This window comes from Tenrec ecaudatus, chromosome 2 (genome assembly GCF_050624435.1).
Source record: "Tenrec ecaudatus isolate mTenEca1 chromosome 2, mTenEca1.hap1, whole genome shotgun sequence".
Lineage (NCBI taxonomy): Eukaryota > Metazoa > Chordata > Mammalia > Afrosoricida > Tenrecidae > Tenrec > Tenrec ecaudatus.
Window position 1 is genome coordinate 295,039,581 of NC_134531.1, and position 21,504 is coordinate 295,061,084.

At 44.1% G+C, this 21,504-nt stretch overlaps 1 protein-coding gene across 13 annotated transcripts in view; it reads right to left on the minus strand.

The window, feature by feature from the left end:
• Positions 1-241: 241 nt before the first annotated feature.
• Positions 242-21,504, minus strand: part of BBX (BBX high mobility group box domain containing) — a 337,134-nt gene continuing 315,871 nt past the window's right edge. For 8 of the 13 annotated variants that reach the window (XM_075542577.1, XM_075542574.1, XM_075542579.1 and 5 more), the window contains 3 exons: positions 12,449-12,649; positions 10,617-10,809; positions 242-6,098 (listed from right to left, as the gene is read on the minus strand). In XM_075542577.1, the coding sequence (XP_075398692.1) occupies positions 6,011-6,098; positions 10,617-10,809; positions 12,449-12,649 (482 nt within the window). In that variant the 3' untranslated portion in view covers positions 242-6,010. The remainder of the gene's footprint in view (positions 6,099-10,616; positions 10,810-12,448; positions 12,650-21,504) is intronic. The other 5 variants (XM_075542570.1, XM_075542571.1, XM_075542572.1 and 2 more) reach the window with 1 other exon arrangement.

Below are 21,504 nucleotides of genomic sequence, written 5' to 3' on the forward strand. Positions count from 1 at the left end.
TCCTTCAGAGCAGCTGGTAGGTTTGAACTGCCAACCTTGTGGTTAGCATATGGTAAATCTCGGGCAAAGACTTTAGGGAGAGACCATCCTTTATTGGCAGAAAGGAGACACCTTAGATTTATGAAAGCTTTTCCCCAGCTTTGGTACATAGGGTTATACTGACAGAGCATCTTCTATGGCTGGTCGTGGGAACATAAAGAAGTAGGTTTGAATGATATCTTTAAAATATTTCAAATTTTTATTAAATATTTTATTCAGTTTTATGATCACAGTTAAAGTACTTTAGCATGTTATACACATGAATTACATGTGCAATTTTTAGAAATATCAAATTAGGTATAAGATTGTGAAGAAATTATATAAATGTGTATATTGACTTTTACTACACATACATCTAAGAAAGCAATAATTCTGTTGTACCATTAAGTGGAAATCATTTATTACATGGCATGTTTACACCAACTCTAAAGAGAACCAAGCCAATTTCCAAAAGCAAAAAAGCAACAACAAAAAACAAAACAAAACAAAAAAAACCAGAAAAAGAGCGACTCCATCATGCTGCAAAGGGTTGACAGACTTAAGACCTTGTGACCAAATGACGCTGTCATGGACAGGACGAATCCCAGCCGACACGGAAAGTTCATCATCTGTCTGCTATGTGAACTCTCAGGTGGGGTTTAACTGTTTTCCTTTCGTGTGTGACAAATTCCTGAGCGCAAGACGCTTGTTGAGTGCTAACGAAAGAAGAAAATCGCTGCCCATGTGCTGGACGTGCAGCCGGGCTCCAGGCCGTGCATGCCCTGCTCTCAGGTCTGCTGCTCAGCGGACTCCCGCCTGCCCCCGCGGGGTGGGCGCTCGACACCGGTGCGCAGAGTGACTTAGGCGAGAGCTTGTGAGGTAAGAACTGCGCTGTGAGTGGGAGGGCTGAGCGGCATGTGTCAGGTGCTCCTTGCTCAGTAACCAGTGCTGGCCCAAGTGACGGGGAAGTCTTTGGAAGGAGTGATAAGTTCACCAGAACTAGTTTTGTGCATAAAAATCAACTGGAGGGCAGGATCGAGAAAAGAGGTGGTCATAGAGTCTTTAGGTACAAGGTTTCCGCTCACAAACAAAATGTGGCCAGCAAACATTTTTTAAAAAAAAGAAAATGTGTATTTATGGAAAGGGCAGCACAGACAAGTACGGCACTCTGACGGGAATCAAATGTATTTGCCTGGTTATTCACTTTTTGTTCTGAAATTATAAGGACTGTCCTCAGTGAAAAGGATGGTCATTCAATATAGAGTGCAACTTTGCTATCTCTTCCAAACCAAAGCAAAACTGTCAACCCCCTGAGCACTTCACCAGACATTTTGTGGAAGATGAATTGAACTCCCCGTTTCTTTTTTTTTGGTAAGCATGATGTAAGTCTGTCTAAATAAGCTAATCTCCTCATCCCCCCCAAAACAAACAAACCAACAAACCCAAACGCATATATAAAAACAATCCAAAATCCAATTCTTTGGGAATGATTGTGTAATGAAAGAAAACATCTAATTAACAAATCAGTACACTCTTTATAAAGTGCAAAACAAGGTCCTCTGGGAGGGGAGCTAAATTTTAATTTCCACCTAGCGGTCACTCTGAATACTATATAGGTCAAATATATAATAACAGCATTTGCTTCTACTGCCCGTGTTTTCAACAATACATTGTTCTCCCTGGAGAAGGCGGCTCGTGAAGTCAAAACACTGTGTGGAAAACAGTGGCACTGAAGGTCGAAGCCATAAAAAAAAAAAAGACAAACCTTTCAAACAGGATTTACTGAAATTCGTTTTAAAGCCGAGGTAGCCCATGAGAATTGGCCTTATCTGCGGGCTCCGTGGAGCAGTGCCGTCAAAGGGGAACCTCCTCAACAGCATCGCGTACACCCCAACATCTCCCCTCCACGTGGGCCGGCTCCAGGTGTCCCCCAGGGGCTCCTTCCTCTTCCGAGCGAGGCATCTCTGCTGCTGCAAGAGGGCGGCCTCCAGCCTTGCACTGCTGGTCTTTCACAACACTTAGGATTCATACAGTAGTTTAACACGCAGCATGGTCCCAACTGCTTCACAGTAATGCCAAACTTGGAGTACAGCTACTCGCGAATCCCTCCTCCCCCCTCCCCAGGAGCAAAAACACAGTGTCCTGTTCTCAGGGTGGCTGTGTCTGTCGCAATTTGTATTTGCTGTAAGGTCTCACAGAGGTGCACACATTTCCATACTTTGAGGCGAAGACTGTGGAGCACAAAGGACACTGCAGAACTTAGACAGAGTAACATCTGACCTAAGAAGGGAGCGACGGGGAGTGAACGTGTTCAGATTGGAAATAGCCGGCCCGTCCAGATGTCCTGTCTGTCCACAGTGTTCCATCACTCCCCTCACCCCACCACCCGCACTTCTGTACACGGGGCAGCAAGAACACCAGCGATGACTTAGTGGTGACATCAGCCCGGCTTTGGGACATGGCATTGATAGAAAGCTTACAGGGCAGATGTAAGTAAAAGTCCTTCCCCACTGAGAGAAATTTGTAGGGAAAAGACTCTCAGGATTACAACAGTTAGGATTTAACCTTCAAAACAGGTTTTGATGAAGTTAACAGTTTCGATCTGAAATCTGTACAACAAAAAACCAAAAACAAACAACAACCAAAAAAAGCAAACCTAATTTGGTGACAAGAACCTGTATTTTCTAATGTGGCAGTGGGACAATTCTCCTCTTTTCTCAATCTCCTGTACAATACCCAAGCAAATAAAAACTTAAAGGACCCCGGACAGTAAGTTTTCTTTCATTCAGTTTCTTGGAGCTGAAACTTCAGTTACTACAATATACTCTACACACTTCAAAATTACAGAGGAAGTACTGAGAATAATGAAATAAATAAAATGCTAAAGAAAACCGGAATAGCTCTGTATCTTCATCTGAGACTAACTTGTCTACTTCCAGTCTCACAGAGAAGGGCTAGGGCCATTTCCACCCCCCCCAAAAAAGGTTTATATACAGGCTTGAGTCCAAAAATTAAGGTTCAAAGCATAAATATTGATCATTTCAAATAAGTTCAGAATGGATTTCAGAAAGATATGATACAACAATTTAGAATAAAACAAAGCAGAAGAGCCTATTTTGGTTTGCTTGAGATATGCATAAGGTGCGACAATTTTTAAATTTGCTCTTGAGGATGCTTACGGGACACATGTTAGTGTAGATGGTGTTTATTGGCAGGTTAAAGTTCACACCATAGCATTATGAGATTTCAAAAAAGAAAAAAATGAGAGATGAAATGACAATGATAACTGGTGGGGGGGCTACTACATGTTGGACTGAAATATTTGTGCTAACAAATTTTGTTACCTGAAAATACCAACACCCTGCTCCATCAGATTCAGGGTATGAGAAGCACTGTTATTGAAATCAAGACTTCACTCAGAAACAACAAGGCGAGTGTCTAAAGAACTATAAAGCTTTGCAGGATTTCTGCTACTCTCAGTGCCTAGCCGCTTAAAAATTAAGCATTTCTACAAAAAAGGTTTGGTTTTGTTTTTTCCTCTTCATTTTTTTTTTCCTTAAGTATCTGAAAAGTCATATCCGGTAGGTTGCCCTCCCACCCACACCCCTGCCTAAGGGAAAAGCCACTGAGGTTTAGGAAAAGCAGATCAAGTAAGATATTAATCACATAGAAAAAAGTAATATTTTGTTTGCTTCATCTTTTTTTTGTGTTTTTTTGTTTTTTTAGAAAAAGGTCCCATGAATATACAGCAATCTCTTAAGGAGCTCTAGTGAAATGTCATCGGAGGAGGGTGCTCTGGCAAAAATAGATCTATTCTAACGTGTTCTACAGAATACCAAGTTAGTACCATTGTCAAGGTGCATGTTCCGCACCGTACAATTTTTGTTTGTTTGCTTGTTTTTGGATTTTAGCTAATTACAAATTTTAAATCACTGCAAGCAAGTGGTCCAAAAACCCCAACAGCCACCAACACTGGGACCCAGCCATTTTTAAATGTTCACTTTTGTTTGTTTGTTTGGAAATTTAGAAAAGATTAAGAAAACAGCATCATAGTAAAAATTTTGAGCTCAAAATTTGTGATGGGGCTGCTCATCTGATTATTTTTATGAGAGAATGGGGCTGTGCTTCAACCTCTCATTTACGTTGTACAAATGTCTTTCTCCCTCCACCCCCACAATGAATGTGCATTTTGGGGAAAAGCCTTCTAAACTTGGGCTTCCCTCTTTTTCCTGCTTTGGAAAGAAAAGAAAAAAAATTCTATTCCCCCCAATCCTGTTAGTTGTATATATTTCCCATCACCCAAACTGAAGCGATATCTACCATGAAAAGCTACACCTCGTCAGTATTAATAGTCTCTATTTTTTTTTTTTGTATGGCTATTAGGTCAAATTACGATTAGAAAAGAAATAATCATTATAATTCAGTCAAGTATAAATAAGAAAGCTAGATAAAACCATGTAAACTGTCACCATTTAGAGATCTAATTCAAAAGCTTCAAACTCACACGAACACTAGCAACATTCCACCAGTTTGAAAACTGATAAAAATTATTGCTGGAATCCAATCATTAGAATTTGGTAGCTTGTGCTGTGATACAAGAGTGGGGAAATACTTGTGCTATGGAACAAATACCCTGTAAAATCTGAAGCCTCAGACTAATTTTGATGCATCACTTTGCATCTGTTGCTAGGAGACAAGACACTGCGAACGTCAGGTGGTTCAGTCAATATGTTGAATGTTCTAAGCCAGTTAATCCACGTGGCACTGGCAGATGGACGGGTTGGTTTTATGTTCAAAAGCAACAAACTAAAGAAAAGGAAACAGAATCTTGCGGGCGCAACGAGGACCGAGAGTCCCACTGTGGGCAGGCGCGTCTCCCGAATCATGTGCCTCCATGTCAAGTCAGACTTGAAAAGGCTCTCCTCCCTGCAGTGCCTGGTAGGCTGTGCATAGCAACTGCAGCCCACCCAGTCTGGCTGTGATGGAGGGAAAGGTCTGTATCGCCAAGTCCCCGGGAAGCGAATGTTTCGATGCGTTCAGGATCGTGAAGTAATACTAAGGTCACTTCTGAGTAGTATTTTTGTCTTTGTCTGTCTGTCTGTATGAACAATCCAGTGGTCACTCGGACCCCGGTGTAAAAATTAAAGAATCCTCAGGGCATAGACACCTCAGTCATCGGTCATCTGCAGGACTCTTCCCCTGCGTGGGGAAAAAAAATATCTGCCACAATTTGCCCCAAGCAGATTCTTATTGGTCACTGAAGGCTGAGAACAAAAGTCAGCTTGTAAGTAAGAATTGTAAATTCACACTCTCTCTCACTCTCGCTTTCTCTCTCTCTTTTGCCAGCAAACTACCACTGTGGGGTGGCAAATATAAAAGTGCAGAATATATGGACCACGCGGCCGAGCATACACCGCTAACAATGGTACATCTGCCTGCCCGTGCTGCTTGGGAGTCTCTGGGACAGGCTTTTTAATATTTATTCTACAATATAAATGTAGGTATAACCTATTATATAAACCATCTTAGAACTTAAATCTCCATGTACAAAAAGACTAAGAATATCTAATAACAACCAGTGCAGTGCGTCAGGTTTTTTTTGTTTTGTTTTGAAAGAATAACTAGGTAATATATGAAACTCATTTCATACTCTCTGGTTGGTAAAAGAGATGCTGGATGAGCTACAGTCAAGGCAGCCTTTTTACCAAGTTCCTACCCGTTACTGTTAAAAGCCTTCAATAGAAAGCAAAGCTCCGGGGCCATTCCATTTCTGCATCATCAGACAAATCACGCCAGCCTCAAAGAGTCTGGGTTTCAAACAACCAATCTGGCCCAGGATGCTAACTTCTGCTTCAGGTGAATCTGGGCCATGTAGGCAACGAGCACTTGTTTGCAGTCTATATTTCCCACCACACGGGCTCACTAGCATCCCTCGGTAAAGACAAGGCTAGGGTAGTAGGTAAAGCACAATGTTTTACAAGTCAAGGGCGCGTCACTGGTCAGCGCAGGAAATAAGTACAGGCGCCTGCGGCATTTCGTTTGGCTGTCCGTCGTGGGTGAGCGGAGTTGCCCTCTGACCTCTGTAAAAGAAGAGGAAGAAGAAAAAAAAGAGAGAAAATCATTTAGGCAGAAGACACTATTTAGAGACAGGAGGGGATGAAGGATAACAAACAGAAGCTTTTCAATATCTTGTTTGAACAGCGTCTGTTACTTTGTTGCCACTTATGCTGTTTAACTAAAACTGTTAACCATCCTGAGAACTTTTTTTATTTTTTTTTAAAGGATTTCTCATCTCTGTCTCCCTCAAACAACTCAGCAGATAGTCTTGGGCTGCTGCTGACGACACCTCCCATTTACAGAGCTGAAACCTGGAAATGCCAATATAGATTTGGAAACTTCCAAGCCAGGGCCGTGGCCCCCGCCCGGGCTGCCACCTTCCTCTCCATCCACTGAGAGTACAGGGCATTCTTTCCTTGACTTGTCCAAAGGGGGAAATTCTCCTATAATGATGAGATGCATGAGGCTCGGCTCTTAAGACGTATAATAGACCCACATTTAAAACTGCGGCCGAGCAAAGCAATGGGTCGCGTGATAAGATAAAGAAGCCTGCGTTCTGGGAAAAGGGAAACAGATGGAATGAGAAAGAAGTCACGACACGCTTTCCCAACTAAAGTTTCACCAGTGTCTGGGCAGTGTTCCTTTAAGGGAACAAGGTTGCGTATTGACTGGAGACTTGAGACCGTCAGAAAACCTAGCCTCTGTGGGCCCCCCTCAACACACACATGGAGGCGCCATACACCACGCGGAGACTAGAAAACTCACGGGAATTTCCATCATTTAGACCGGAAGCATGCTGACCGTAACTGATTTTTCATTCTGCTTTTGTCTAATTCGTAAGGAAAAAAAAAAAGATTCACCTCGGGTATGAGACAATCGTACAAAGTTCCCGGTAATTTCTTTTTCGTTGTTGTTCCTGGTAATTTTTATAGAGCTTCCTATCCGCAAAAGACAGGACTGGGACCAGCCTGGGCACCTTCCAGACGTTTGCAACAAGGCTACCAGGCCTACAGTGCTAACTCACTGCCCGCCCTCCAAGTCTGCGGAGCACCACCTTGTTCAGAAAGCACGAGAAGCAAAGTGTTCATTGGTTCGGCCTCTGACTATATAGTCTTTTCTTCTGATTAAGCTTAGCAAAAGGAGATCCTTCAAGATTCAAGTAGTATTTGCTCCCTAAGGACATACAAGTTTCTCTGGGTACACATAAAAGAAAAAGCAATGGGAGTAAAGGACATTTGTGTTTTCAGGATCTGAGCATCACTTGCCAGCCTAAGATATTAGGATTTCAGAAAAACAAAACATGTGCTGGAATTAAACCTCTGGATTAATCTGCTTATTCATGTGAAGCTGCGCTATGAACCAACTGCTCAATATGCTCAGCTCTTTGTTCGGGAGAGAAGATATTAAAATGCCATTTTTTTTACCTTTAAGACGGAATATTCAATAATATTACAAAAGCCAGAGGAATTTTAATAACTATTTTAGAAGGGAACATAGGGGAAAAGAGGGAAAGATGAACAGTATCATTTAAGAGAGAGAAATTGAGGAGGACGTCTATGCTATTAAGTGGGAGGAAGAAGAGGAAGAAGGAGCTGGAGCGGGAACAAACTATCTCCTGGGTCCCACTGGAAGGCTCCTGCGAGCTTCTTCCCGATTGCCTCTGACAGACGCTTGCTCAGAAACACACTATAGCAAAGAGTAAGGGCTCTGGAATTAGACAGGCCTGATTTCAAATTCAGTCCATGACGGTGGGTTTAATTTTTTTTTTTGGGGGGGGGGCTTCAAATCTTTTCTAAGCTGTGTGCTCTTGTAGGCTAACTTTCTGTGCCTCAGTTTCTTCATCATTAAAATGGGTCTAAAAACACCCACTTGGGGATTGAATTTAACAAGCTTCCTTCCTTCAAAAACTCCTCACAAGTAGCAGGTGAAAACAAAAGCTTGTTCTAATTCTCCATTTCCTGCATTTAGAATTGTCTTCCGGTGTCAGGTTTTAGAAATTACGACTGGATTTTTGGTGACAAGAGGGTGGATGCTAGAGTTCCACCCTAAGCTTCACCAACGATCCTCTAAATTATAAACCTAGGTGATACCTAAGCAATCCTCACTAATTAATCGGTGTGCAACCCAGGTCCAATTACATTAAGGAAATAGGTGGAGAGCTGGCTGGCAGGTCTGCCGGGGCAGGTACACACTAAAATGTGACTTAAGACTCCCCAGAGTGATTTGTCTTTCTAAATATTAAGAACAAAAACCATCTGTTGGGTTGATAATAAATTCTATTAGCCAGCATTGCCCTTTCTAACAGAAAGTAAAAAGACCTTTTACACACACCTTCTTTCCCATCTCATTTATCCAGATTTATCCATTTGCTCATTTGCCCACGGATGCAATGGGAACTATGGGAGTAGGAGAGCGGTGGGGGTGGTGGGTGGCCATGAGAAAATACAGACACCCTCCAAATACCTAGGAGGAGCCATGGAGCATCAAGACAAGATGACAACTCAAAGTATAGCTTGTCTAATAGAAGTTCACAGTGAAGGAAGAAGGTAGAGAGGAGTGTAGAGGACTAGGGCTGAAGGGGGGCCGGGGGCAAAGTGTTCACCTGGGAGAGGGATGTACAAAGCAGAGCTGAGAATCTGCTTTGTTTTGTTTTTCTGGTTCAACCCCATGCTGAGAATTTCCACTTCCACCTCAGATACACTGAATCAGAACCTACATTTAGCAGGACCCCCAGGTGATGCTCATAGAAGTCCAGTCTCCAGGTGATGCCATCTAGTTACAGCGGTTCTCAACCTGTGGGTTGCAACCCCTTTGGAGGGGGGTGTTGCATGACCCTTTCGTGGGGGTTGCCTGATTCATAACAGCAGCAAAATTACAGTTATGAAGTATCAATGAAAACAATTTTATGGTTGGGGGTGGGGTGTCACCACCACAGGAAGAACTGTCTTTCGTGGCAGGAGGAAGGTCCAGAACCACTGCTCTAGTACAAGGGCAAGAGCCAGGCTTATCCGCAGAGCAGTTCCACCTGAGGGCAGGGCAGGGCAGGGCAGGGCAGAGCGTGTGGAGGGTTAGCCTGTGGAGGGTTAGCCGGGAGGGAGACGGAGGCACCAAGGGAGGCCGAGGCTTTCTGCTGCTGCGGGCGGGAGTCAGGGAAAGCGGCGTGGCCACGCTAACAGAAGGGAATAGGGCAGCAGCCAGGGCGGCTGCGTGAAAGCCTTTCTTTCTGAGCCGCCTCAGTGTTCTTGTATGATGGCACGTGTTTTGAATTCTTTTTCAAATGCGTATGTTAGTCCTCTGTACTAGAGTAAACTCTGGAGCGGTGGCCCTGGGTGTTCACCTCCCTTAGAGAACCTACAATTCCTGTCGGCATTCCCTTTGCTGCCGGGGCCTCTGCAGTGGAAAGGGATGTGACTCCCTGGAAACACGGAGGCTATGTGTGCGGCAGTTCTAGAACGGTAACATGCCAGGTGAAGCTCGAGCAGCAAACACAATCTTAAACCAAGGCCTCTCACACTTGGTGTGAGAAGGAGTACGGGGCCTGGCAGCTGGGTCTATTTAGGCTGTGCTGGGTTTCAATCTCTTTAGTACGAAAGTTCAGAAAGTCACCATTCTGTGGGAAAGGCACTTGGGAGTCGAGATATAAAGTCCTTAGCTATACCAAAAAGAAGCCTGCCTTCCTATTGAGTTGAGGGACACCCACCTGCACGGAAAGCTCAGTAGTTGCCGTGAGGCTCTGCGCGGTTCAAAGGGCCCTCACAGCTATGACTTTGTTGGATCGTCCCAACGTGGTGATTCTCTGAGGATGTCATTACGCTCGGTGTGACATGAGAAAAGTGAGGTCCCAGAAGTAAATTGCTCGGTACAGCAGATTGGAGAAAGTCGGAGCAAATGCTAGGCCTCCGGCCTGCCATCGCTCAGATGCTAAGATGCTCTTTCCCCTGCAGCACACTGTCTTCCTGGGGTACCACCCCCTGGGGTACCACCCCCTCGCCACACCATCCTCAGCGGGGTACTCGCCGCTGGCCAGCACTGGCCGGAGTGCACTCCGGTTATCCATTTCACATAGGAAGCCCATGGGAAGAAGGCCACCTACCTGCATTTTACTGAAGAAAACACTGAGAGCGGAAAGGTTAACCGTCTTGCTCAAGATCTAGCAGAGCAGGGACTCAAACCCAGGCCTCAACTCTTAGGCTGAAGGATCAAATCTCACTGCGTCCCCTGCTCTCTCCGGAGGTTTTTTGAAAACGCAGCTCATGTATTCAACATATAATACGCGGCAGGCTATGTTTCCTTATATTCTCCCACACGGCTAATTAGCACGTACACTTTTCCAACACCTCACGGAAACAAGTGGGCCCTTGGACCGGGCCCCAGGCAGGAATCCCCCTTTAGGGCAATGGTAAACATCTCGCCAATCACACCAGGATGGTCTGGGCTTCCGTGGTGCCTTCTCCAGCCAGGTGTCAAACACGGGGTTGACGTTAGGAAGGGTCTCCTGGCCCCAAACCCCCACCGGCAGAGCAGGGCCTCCCACCCCTCACCTGTGCACATTTTCCATGGCGGCCACCTCGGCCAGCGCCGTGAGGCTGAAGAAAGCCGACACGGCGGGCATGTCTGGGGTGCTGCTGCGCGTCTCGGCCGCCTCGGCGCCGCCGTGGTGTGCGCATTCTTCATTGCAGTCCATCTCCGCTGCTTTAGGGAGACTCCTGGGCAGGTGCTCCTTTGGTTTGTCGTCTGTAACCAAGGCAAAACCCATCACGAGAGGCCCGCTCTGTTCTCTCTGGAGAAGGGACACGGAGAACTCCGCGCTCATCAAAGTGAAATGAGCTAACATCATGGCAATTCATCGGATAGGAAGACTAACACGCCTCTTCTCCCTCGGTAACACGGCTCTTTTATTAAGCCCGCTCGCAACCATGAGCAGCCCTGGGCCCAAAGCTGAGCCGAAGAGAAGCTGAGTTTTATCCAAGGTCAGAAAATGGGTCAGTCTGGGAATGAGAGGGAAAAATGGACTCTGGCCAAAATAAAGCCCAAGGGTCTTCTCCAGATGCTGTAAAAAAACAAAACTAAACAAGAACCTGACTGATGAGATGTTTTGACAGATCATTAGCCTGTGCCCTCCTATGGCAACCTGGGCTTTCGGTATGCTGTGATGCCAACGCTTAGAATTGCCATAGCATGAGAATAATCAGTCCTGAGACCTCAATTTGTTGTTTTTTATACTGAAGACCTTATGGGAGGAAGGCAGAGGGCCTGCTGGTATTTGCGAAGAGATGATTCAAGCGCTACGCAAATATATCTGTTGGCTACGAGTGCCAGGTCTTTGTTCTATTGCGGGGGCCTTCGTGAAGGAGGAGCATGTATAATGTGGTTTAAGCAGCATTTGAAAAAGCAATCAATAATGGCAGTAAGTGTCATGTGGGAAGTGCTGTGATGTTTTCTACGTAAAAGGGGGGTCTTAAGATGCATTCCAACCTACAGAGTGAACACTATACAACAGAAACTAGAAAGGGAAGGAGGGAGGAGCCCGGTGGACCCCAAATCAGCACAGCAAATTGTACTGTGTATTTACTCATCCAACAATTCACCACGATTAACACCTAGATTTAGAAATATCATCCCCAAGAACCACTTGCTCAAATATTTTTACTATTTATATAAGGTCACCAGGAGCTTTGACCTGTTTCTGGAAACCGGCACTTTCTCCAAGGCTGATAGAGAAGATTGCTGAAAGTCCTGGACAGCAATAGGCAAGACCACAAATGACAGAGGTCCAGGGGGAACTGCTGAGTACTGAGCCCCATCCCTATCTTGAGACGCTCAGGCCAATCAGCTGCCACAGATATGATTTGGTTAAGGAATGGCTCCAAGGACAGACGACATCTATACACATAGCCAGGCACCCACACTGGGCAGAATCAGCATGCATACTCCAGGCTTTTTAAGGTTCCTTCATCCAGAGAGTTGAGGATCTAATATTCTGGCTCGCAAGAGTTTTGAAGTGTGAATTAAGTGATGTACTGACTCATCCAGCACTTAAAAAAATTCCAGGCTCTTTGGGGAATTTACCTAATCAAGACTATTTCTTGTCCACGCTGAGAAAGGGAAGGAGGTGCAGACAGCCCTCGATAGTCCTGTTACTTTCTAAGGATCTCAGAGATGCCTTTCGAAAAATAGCTTCAGTTTTATAACATGGCATCAAACATGTACCTTGGGGTGTCTCCAGGAGATTCACAGGTGAGACTCTGATGCCAATCAGGCATACAGAACGGTGAGGACCCAGAGTTGGCTTAGACACAGTTGCTGGCCAATGTGGCCATGAGTCCACAGTCATCCACTCTTTGCTCGAATTGCTCAGGTTCCCTTTTCTTACCCAAAGTCCCTCCTGCTGGTGACACCCGGCCATCCGCTGTCCTCACAAGGTGTGTGATCTTGGTTTTCCTCGCTTTTCTCTTTTGGCTGCCCACCAGAGGTTCTTGCATTGCTGTTGGCTCGGGAGTGTTGGAAATGGATGGGGCGGCATTTTTAACCTTATAAGCAGGCTCTGTGGTGTTTTTGTCTTCTGAAAATATGGCTGAAATAGGACAAACCACAAATACAGTTACAAACAAAAACGCAAGGCATCAACTCTTTTTTTCTTGGAAGGAAGCATTTCAAAATGTCTGGATTTACATCCTGAGTTTTTGAAAGCATTGATGGAAAAGGAGACAGAACGTTGTCCATATTTGTTTATACATGGACTGTATCTGCACTGGCGAATTACTTTCAGAGGGGTAGGATGCCCCTCTCTCTAACAGAACCCTGAACCAAGAGGCCAGTGCAGTATTGTTTACAAGATGTTTCTGTTTTGTAGGTTGGGGAGGAGAGTGGTCTGTGCAAATCTACATAATGTCGCAGCAAAGTGCAAGTCTTACGTGTGGTCTGGGACCCCTATCTGAGGCCTGTATGGTCAGTTGGTCTACAAAGGGTGATAAAAGTTTATTTTCTTCCAAAGGTACTCAGATACATATGTACTTTTAAAATTTATAGGTATGGCATTTTAACTTTCTAAGCTGTACCAGGATAGGAAAATTTAGGTACAACATCAAAGAAACCTTGTATTAAACAAAACTGTCAGATGGCAAGCTTGACCTGCTCGTCTCGTTGTACACATGTTTTCAGGAAGTGCATCAGCCTCTCTAACCCCCGCTCCCCCCACCCCGCCCCCACCCCCCACCCCACCCCGACCCCCCAAGAATCCTGTGCTCTTCAATTGACATCATGCCTCCAGGAACCCAAATCATATTCTTTTGAAATGCTCTTTGCGTTTGAGGAACAACAAGAAGGATGGAGGGGGCAAGATCAGGCTGGAGATTGGGTGAGATAAGGTTTCCCAACGAAATCCCCATAGGACAGCCCTTACTGTTCCCCGTGCAGAACGAGCAGGTGCATAGCTAGGGCAACACAAAGAAATCCTTGGGGCAACCTGCCTGGCTTTCTTCCTCACCAGTGTAGTTTCCAATTTCCTAACACCGAGTCCTAGTAAGTGCCCATGATCAGCTGGTGTCCTTCTTGGGAATCTATGACGATGGCTCCTTTAGAATCCCCCAAAGAGCTGCCATTAACCTTCTGAGTTGACTGACTTAAACTTACCCGATACAGCAGATGCCCCCTAGAAGCTACTTTTTAAAATTGAACCCCTTATTATTTTTTGAAGTCACGTTAGTGATACTAAGAGAAATATTTCACCCAGAAAACTTCTCTGTGGCCATTCATGACCATAGACACATGTTTAAATATGTGTTTTATTTGGAATAAATCCATGTACACATGAACTGTAACTATAATATCAAGTTAAAAAATTTACTCTCTAATGGGTTTAGGTATGGCATAATAGCAAATTCCTAAGATCTTAGCCTAGAAATCATATTCCTTTGTCTTGAATGGTATCTATAAAGAAGAGGCGGATTATGGACTTCCCATCCCAAAATAAATGGGAAATAATTAGCATAACAAAAAGTATCTACCATGTAGATTAGAGGCTTGGCATTAGCTCAATATTGTGTAACATGGCTATATAAAAACCAGCTTAAGATAACCAAGCTGTTTTTAATAACCCCCCACATCCCCCCAAAAAACAAGTTGGCAATGTTTCCCAATACTTTTGTAAGTACTTGAGCACAAATTAGGAAAAAGGCCCCTTTTACATTATACATGTATATTCGGGTCAAACCCATCTACCTCATGGTGCGCTATTTTCATAAAGTTAGATACTCAGTTAAGAGCATTTTTACTTTGACAGTTAGCTCAGTGCAGTCATCCAGCTGTAAAAGTCTGTTGCTTTGGGCAGAGAATGCAGTCAGTGACCTTGACCAAGGTAAAATAGGCTGCCAGCCAGCACCAGAGTCACAGGCTGAGGTAGAGGGCGCCATTGACTGGCACTAGATTGGTGGATTGAGGGCTGTATGTTTTTATGTGAGCCTTCAAATAATTTCATGTGTAATCAGTGGTTGTTCTCCTGGAAGTTCTAGAAGAACTGGTATATTAAAACAAAACACAGTAAGAGGCCAAGGGCTTAACTGCTAAGGGATTGAAAATGACAGGCATCCTATAAAAGGAGGCTGGGACCAGGGAAAGCCCAGAAACCAGCAGACAGGGCAGTAGAGGGTTAAAACTGGTTGGCCCATGCTAGCCAGTGGTCCTCAAACGCTACAGGTCAAAGTGTCAGGAGATGGGAAAGCAGCTGAATAATATTCCAGCTCAAACAGAGGAGGGACAAATGAGAGAGAGAAAGCGAGAGAGAAAGCAAAACAAAGGAAGGGAATGGAGAGACAGCATTGAAAGTTCCCCCCCATCCCCCGCTTTGGGGAAATGTGTAATCTGACCCTGTTAGTTTGGGATACTATTGTGAAGATGGCACAGGGCTGGGCAGTGCATCTTTCACGTGTACATTGGGTCACGATGAGGTGGCATCCACTCGACAACAACAGCGGTGTAACGCATCCCACACGAACCCAGACCACAAGTCAGAAGACCTGAGGAAGGTAAGTGGCCACTCAAAGAGTGAGTCTGGCCACATTAGCAAAGCAAAAGAAAGCTCATGGGATAGGGGCCTGAAACAGCACCCAAAGGGAAACAAGCCTGAATGCTGAGTTCAAAGACATCCAACCGATTGCTTTCTCTGCATCCCTCACCCCAACCCCAATCTGCCAAACTAAGGGAAACGTGGACAAAGAAAGGCTTTGTCTTCCGAAAGCCTGTGAGCTATTTCTCTTTCAGCTTTTAGCTCAACACACAAGATTAACAGAGCATCGCAGGACAAGTCCACAGGGCTGTCTTTTACACGCAACCATAATCGTAACACACGGAGAGGGTATCTGTGGAGAGGGATCACGTGAGCTCACTTTTGGAGACACACTAGGGCTAGAGCCATAAGAGACTCTCTTGTTTTCCAAATTTTGCTACCAAAATGTGGAGTATGTTTTTCAGGGAAGCAGCTCTATCCCAAGAGACCACTCTAGAGAGGCCTAGAGTCATGAATTTCCTCCAACTAGGGGCTTCAAACTCATGCTGAAATTATTACAGCTGAAGTTTGAAGCCTCATTGCCTCCGGTAGGTCTCCCATGAGCTGCGACAGCAGTCAGATGCTGAATGGAACACTGGGGGGAAAATCAGATGAATGAGCCTTATCTAACCTCCCAGGAGACCCTGCCAAATTTACATAGCAACTATTTCAAAACTGAAGAGAGCGAGTTAACCTTTTTGCTGTGGAACACAGTGGAAGAACTAACTTAAAATCAGATCGCAAAAACCAAAATATTAATCTTATGGAGAGTCCTTGTCTGGTTTTCGTTTTGTCTTTCTCGTAAGGCACCACTGATACCCACGTGGACCAAATACGAGTTCGCAATCTCCACATAGTGACCAACGAGAGTTTTAGTGGACAGTTCTGACTTCTTCCTTTCCTGGTTAGGCTTCAATTCTGTCATGAATTTGAAGTTAATAAACCTTTCTTAATTCACCGAGGCAGCAGTCAAGACAACTAATTAAAAATAATTAATGTCCCTCTGTGAACTACACTAATTATCGTCATCACCAACCTTATAACTGGTCACACTTTGGGCTGCTAACCACAAGGCCAGATGATGCAAATCACCAGCCCCTCCCCACAGCAGAAAGACAAGGGCTTCTACTTCGATACAGATTTACATTCTGGGAAACTCTCAAGGGCAATTCCACCTTGACCTACAGGGTTGCTATGAGTTGGAATCACCTCGATGGCATTGAGTTTGGTTTTGGCGTGAGCTTAAGCATGAGCATGCAACCCAAAAATATGATGGATAAACACAATAGTAGGTTTATCGGAAAATTTTGCCTCTAAGTCTGCACCATGAGCAGTCTTTTTTTTTAAATGATATGAAACAATTTCAGGAAGTGGTTTAGCCATTTTGAATCTTGCAAATATGGGGGAAGGATGCTTATGACAAATTAATTATAGGCGTAGCATTCAAACCTGATCTATTACTAAACATTGTAAAATTTCTGATGTTTGGAAAAAAAACTGAGTGAAAGCCAATTATACACAGGGCAGTGTCAAGTATAGTGAGCTTTAAATTATCCACATTTGTAGGAGCCAGCAACAATTATTTCCAAATCATTTTACTGGAGGCTCGTACAACTCCTTTTTTAAAATCCTTTTATTAGGGGCTTATACAACTCTTATCACAATCCATACATATATCAAGTGTAAAGCACATTTGTACATTCATTGCCCTCATCATTCTCAAAACATTTGCTCTCCACTTAAGCCCCTGGCATCAGCTCCTCTTTTTTCCTCCCTACCTGCTCCCCCCTCCCTCGTGAACCCTTAATAATTTATAAATTATTATTTTGTCATATTTTGCCCTCTCCGACGTTTCCCTTCACCCACTTTTCGGTTGTCCGTCCCCCAGGGAGGAGGTTATATGTAGATCCTTGTAATTGGTTCCCCCTTTCTACCCCACCCTTCCCTCCCTCTACGTTCCCAGTATCACCACTCACACCACTGGTCCTGAAGGGATCATCTGCCCTGGATTCCCCGTGTTTCTGGTTCCTATCTGCACCAGTGTACATCCTCTGAACTCTTATCACAATACATCCATCTATCCATTGTGTCAAGTACATTTGTTGCCATCATCCTCAAAATACTTTCTACTTGAGCCTTGGTATCAGCTCATTTACCCCCTCCCTCCCTCACCCATGATAATTTATAAATTATTTTGTCATGTTGTGCACTGTATGATGTCTCCCTTCACCCACTGTTCTGTTGTCTGTCCCCCAGGGAGGGGATTATATGTAGGTCATTGTGATCAGTTCTCCCCCACCTTCCCCTTCCCCTCCTGGTATGGTTACTCTCATTATTGGTCCTGAGGGCTTTATCAGTCCTGGATTCCCTGTGTTTCCAGCTCTGATCTGTACCAGTGTACATCCTCTGGTCTAGCCGGATTTGTAAGGTGGAATTGGAATCATGACAATGGGGGAAAGAGCATTAAAGAACTAGAGGAAAGTTGTATGTTTCATCATAGCTACACTCCACCCTGACTGGCTCATTTCCTTCCAATGACCCTTCTGTAAGGGGATGTCCAGTTGCCTGGTCTTTGGCATCTCTGCACTCCCCCTCATTCACAATATGATTTTTTTTCTTTGATGCCTGATACTTGATCCTATCAACACCTCATGATCACACAGGCTGGTGTGCTTCTTCTACGTGGGCTTTGCTGCTTCTCAGCTAGATGGCCGCTAGTTTATGTTGAAGCCTTTAAGACCCCAGACGCTATATCTTTTGATAGCCAGGCACCATCAGCTTTCTTCCCCACAGTTGCTTATGTACCTGCTTTGTCTTCAGTGATCATATTGGGAAGGTGAGCATCATGGAATGCCAGGCTAATCGAACAAAGTATTCCTGCGTTGAGGGAGTACTTGAGTGGAGGCCCAATGTCCATGTGCTACCTTAATACTAAACCTATAAATATATGCACATAGAGCTATTTCCCCATCATCATATATAAATACATTTACATATATATGCACATGCCTGTATTTAAACCTCTTTAAATGTCCTTTGCCTCTCAGTTCTTTCCTCTATTTCCTTTTACTTTCCTCCTGTCCCACTGTCATGCTCAGTCTTCATTTGGGTTTCAGTAATTCCTCTCAGTTACATTGCCTTTGATCACGCCCTACCAGCCTCTCTACACCTTCCTCGCCATCAATTTTGGATCACTTGTCCTTCCCTTAACCCTGGGGTTAACACCCACTTCCTTTCCCCTGCCTCTCCCTCTCCCATATCCCTCACCCCCCCCATTGTTTTCTCCTCTAGATTGTTTATCCCGCTTATCTTATCTAGATAGACCTGCAGAGATAATATGCACAAAAACAAGACAGAGCAAAACAAAGCAAAAAAGAAAACAAAACAGTAACAACAGAAAACCAATGACAAAACAAATAAAAGAAAAGCCTGTAAATAGTCAAGGTCTGTTTGCTGACGTCCTCCCCGCCCCAGTAGGGTCTGATGGGGTGCCATACCCTGGCCCCACAGTCTATTTTTGATATTCCCTGGGGACTTCGTTGTAACAATTTTTTAACAGTTGCATCAACATAGTTATTGCAGACATCAGCTTCAAACCAGGGCTTCAAACTGGCTCACACTAGTCTGCCTGCCTGCTAAGAATTGGCATTTTCACCCAGATAGACTTAATCAGAACCTACATTTTAACAAGATCCCTGAAGCCCCGTTTTAAGCAATTCTAACATTTGCCTAGGAAAACTTACAAATGCAAAAATATCCTAATCCTGATTTTGTTTTCTGTCCCTTTACAAGTATATACTCTAAGCCTGAGAGGGAACGTTTTAATAATCAGTGATATGGCTGTATGTGAGCGACATGACAAGGCCAAGGGTCCAATGATTCACAAAGTTGACAGCTACCATCTAACAAGTAAATGATGAAAACAATGGCAACAAAAAGGCCCTCTAAAAGCCGGCTCAAACTAAGCCTAGCTGTTTCAGTCATGGCCCATGATATACAACTAAGATACACTGAAATTTATAAAATGCGGTTGCCTGGGACAATAATGGGAATTAGGAAGACCACAGATTGGTAACCTGCTGGAAATTGAATTTGCCACTTGGCAACAAGGGTGGAATGTGCACCGGTAGCAACCAAGTCCCTTGCCCGGCAGCGTCAGAAACAATGGTGGCCGATGCAGCTGCTTTGAATGTGTGCCACTCTCCACAGCCCTGGCAATAATCCAGTTTCCCCAATCAGCCTCCTGAAAGGGCTCACTATGCCTTTTCGGAGTCTCTCATTCCAAGGGAAAGCCCATGACTCTTTCTGTTTCAGTTATCTTGAGGGCGTCCACATTTTGCAAGTTCCAGGCTCTCCCCGTTTCCTTTGCTGGCCATGACTAAAGCAACTCAAACCGGTTCAAAGCCTCGCTTTTAATTCCTGGTAATTACTGATACTCAGACTACCTTAATTTCTTTTTTCTATCCTGTATAATGAGTTTGAACTGCATCCTAAAGTAAAGGCCATGCATCTGTCAGTGTACATTCTCCAAAATTATGCTCAATATTCGTTAATAGTTCATGTAATTAAATATCTCTAATAATAAATCGACTTTCATCAAACCCTTGGGGCTGCCTGTAAGACTCAAAATTGATTTACTTCGAAACCAAAAAGAGCAGAACATTAGGGTTGGGAAACTAGTGCTCCCAGATCACACCAAACACTCACACATCCCAGTAAAAAAATCATCAACTGTTGGAGGGGAAATGGAGTTTAAAGTTCATGGGGTGTACATGACGCCATCCACCCCAGCCCTAATGGTGTGTATTATACACATCCTGAGAATGCGTGTAGGGGAGAGACGCTCAGTGACATTTCCAATCGCCTACTGAAAAATTCTAATTAGTGGCTTAGCTGAGAGTGAAAAGTAGCTTTCTAATTTCCTAGGGAATTGCTCTCTCCACCTCACTGCACATGCTGCCAACTCATTTCACACGACGTAGGCGCTTTCCAGGTTTAAAAACCAAAACATTTAGACCCGAGAGGAACCCCCAAAATGACTGCCCTAAGAACATCTCTTAACTTGGAACTGAACCTATTTCTAAAGATCACCTTTCAGCCAAATCACAGATTCATTTATAAAATACAGCGTTATCATTTGTGAGGAATATGCTCCTTACACTACACGAGATCAAACAGTCAGCATTTCCCCAAAAGCAAAGATGGGAAAGTTATAAGGAGGTAGGAAGACAGATCGTTGGAAACAAAGCTACCAGTAGGGAAATAGCAAGAAAGCCGACACATCATGAACATTGTCACCATTGTAAGGAACTAGTTTGTGTGAAATTTTTACACGGAAACCTAATTGTGTAAAATTACACCGAAAACATAACAAACGACTACATTTTAAAAACCAACCCCAAACCAAATGTTTATTACAAACAGTGTCATTTCAGGAAAAGAACAACGTGGTGTAAAAATGACTATTTTATGTTCCTATTCTAGTTCGTCAGTGCCTTATGCTGATCAAATCTGTGCAGAATATATATTTTTAAATGCACCAAAGCTACCGTATCAATTTTGAAACCCGCACATTTGATGCTGAGAACAGCCCAGCAAGTCACATTTTGTTTTGCCAGTGTTTCAGCAGAAATCATGTTCGATAGGAGTATTGTTGTGAACATGAAAGAACAGGTCAGTAAACAGACACACTGCTGGCATTTCATGAAAAATTACAGAAACACAGATATGTGGCTTATATGAATCATGTCTTCCCAACACAGAGATGCCAAGTTAGCCAAACCTCCAACAGCCGACTTGACTATTTTGCACTAAGATCTTGAAATGTGGGTATGTTTGACAAATGGCTTAGGTCAAAAGTGCATCTTACTTTAACTTTCCCTTTTTCAATAAAGGAATGGTAACATATAATCACAGAGTGGTCAAATGGGTGCTAGGAGACACAGACTTGCTCATTAAGCCCCCCTCCCGATATAAATCAAAGGAGTCGGGCCGGATGGGCTCTAAGATCTCCAAGCTATTTCTTAGTTCTCAACCGACGTGACTTCTCATGAAGGCCTACAGAAGACGATGAGCCCTTTTTGATATCTGTCATGTTGGATAAGAAGAGAATGGATGTGGAAAAGGCAGGGAAAGCCCATTAGCCATCGCAGAAATTAGAATTTATCCACAAGGTTCAATACTGAACAGGAATTAGACGAAGTCACACCTATTGTTGTCTGAAATGAAATGAAATCTGCACGTCGGAGGACCTACAACACAACTCATTAAACTGAACTGTGCTTCGGCTCTGATAAGCCTCGGCTACTCATTGTAACAAATGCAGAAGTATGCAGAAGAGGGCCCTCCCTGGGAGGTGTACATAGGTGTACATAGACTGTTTGATC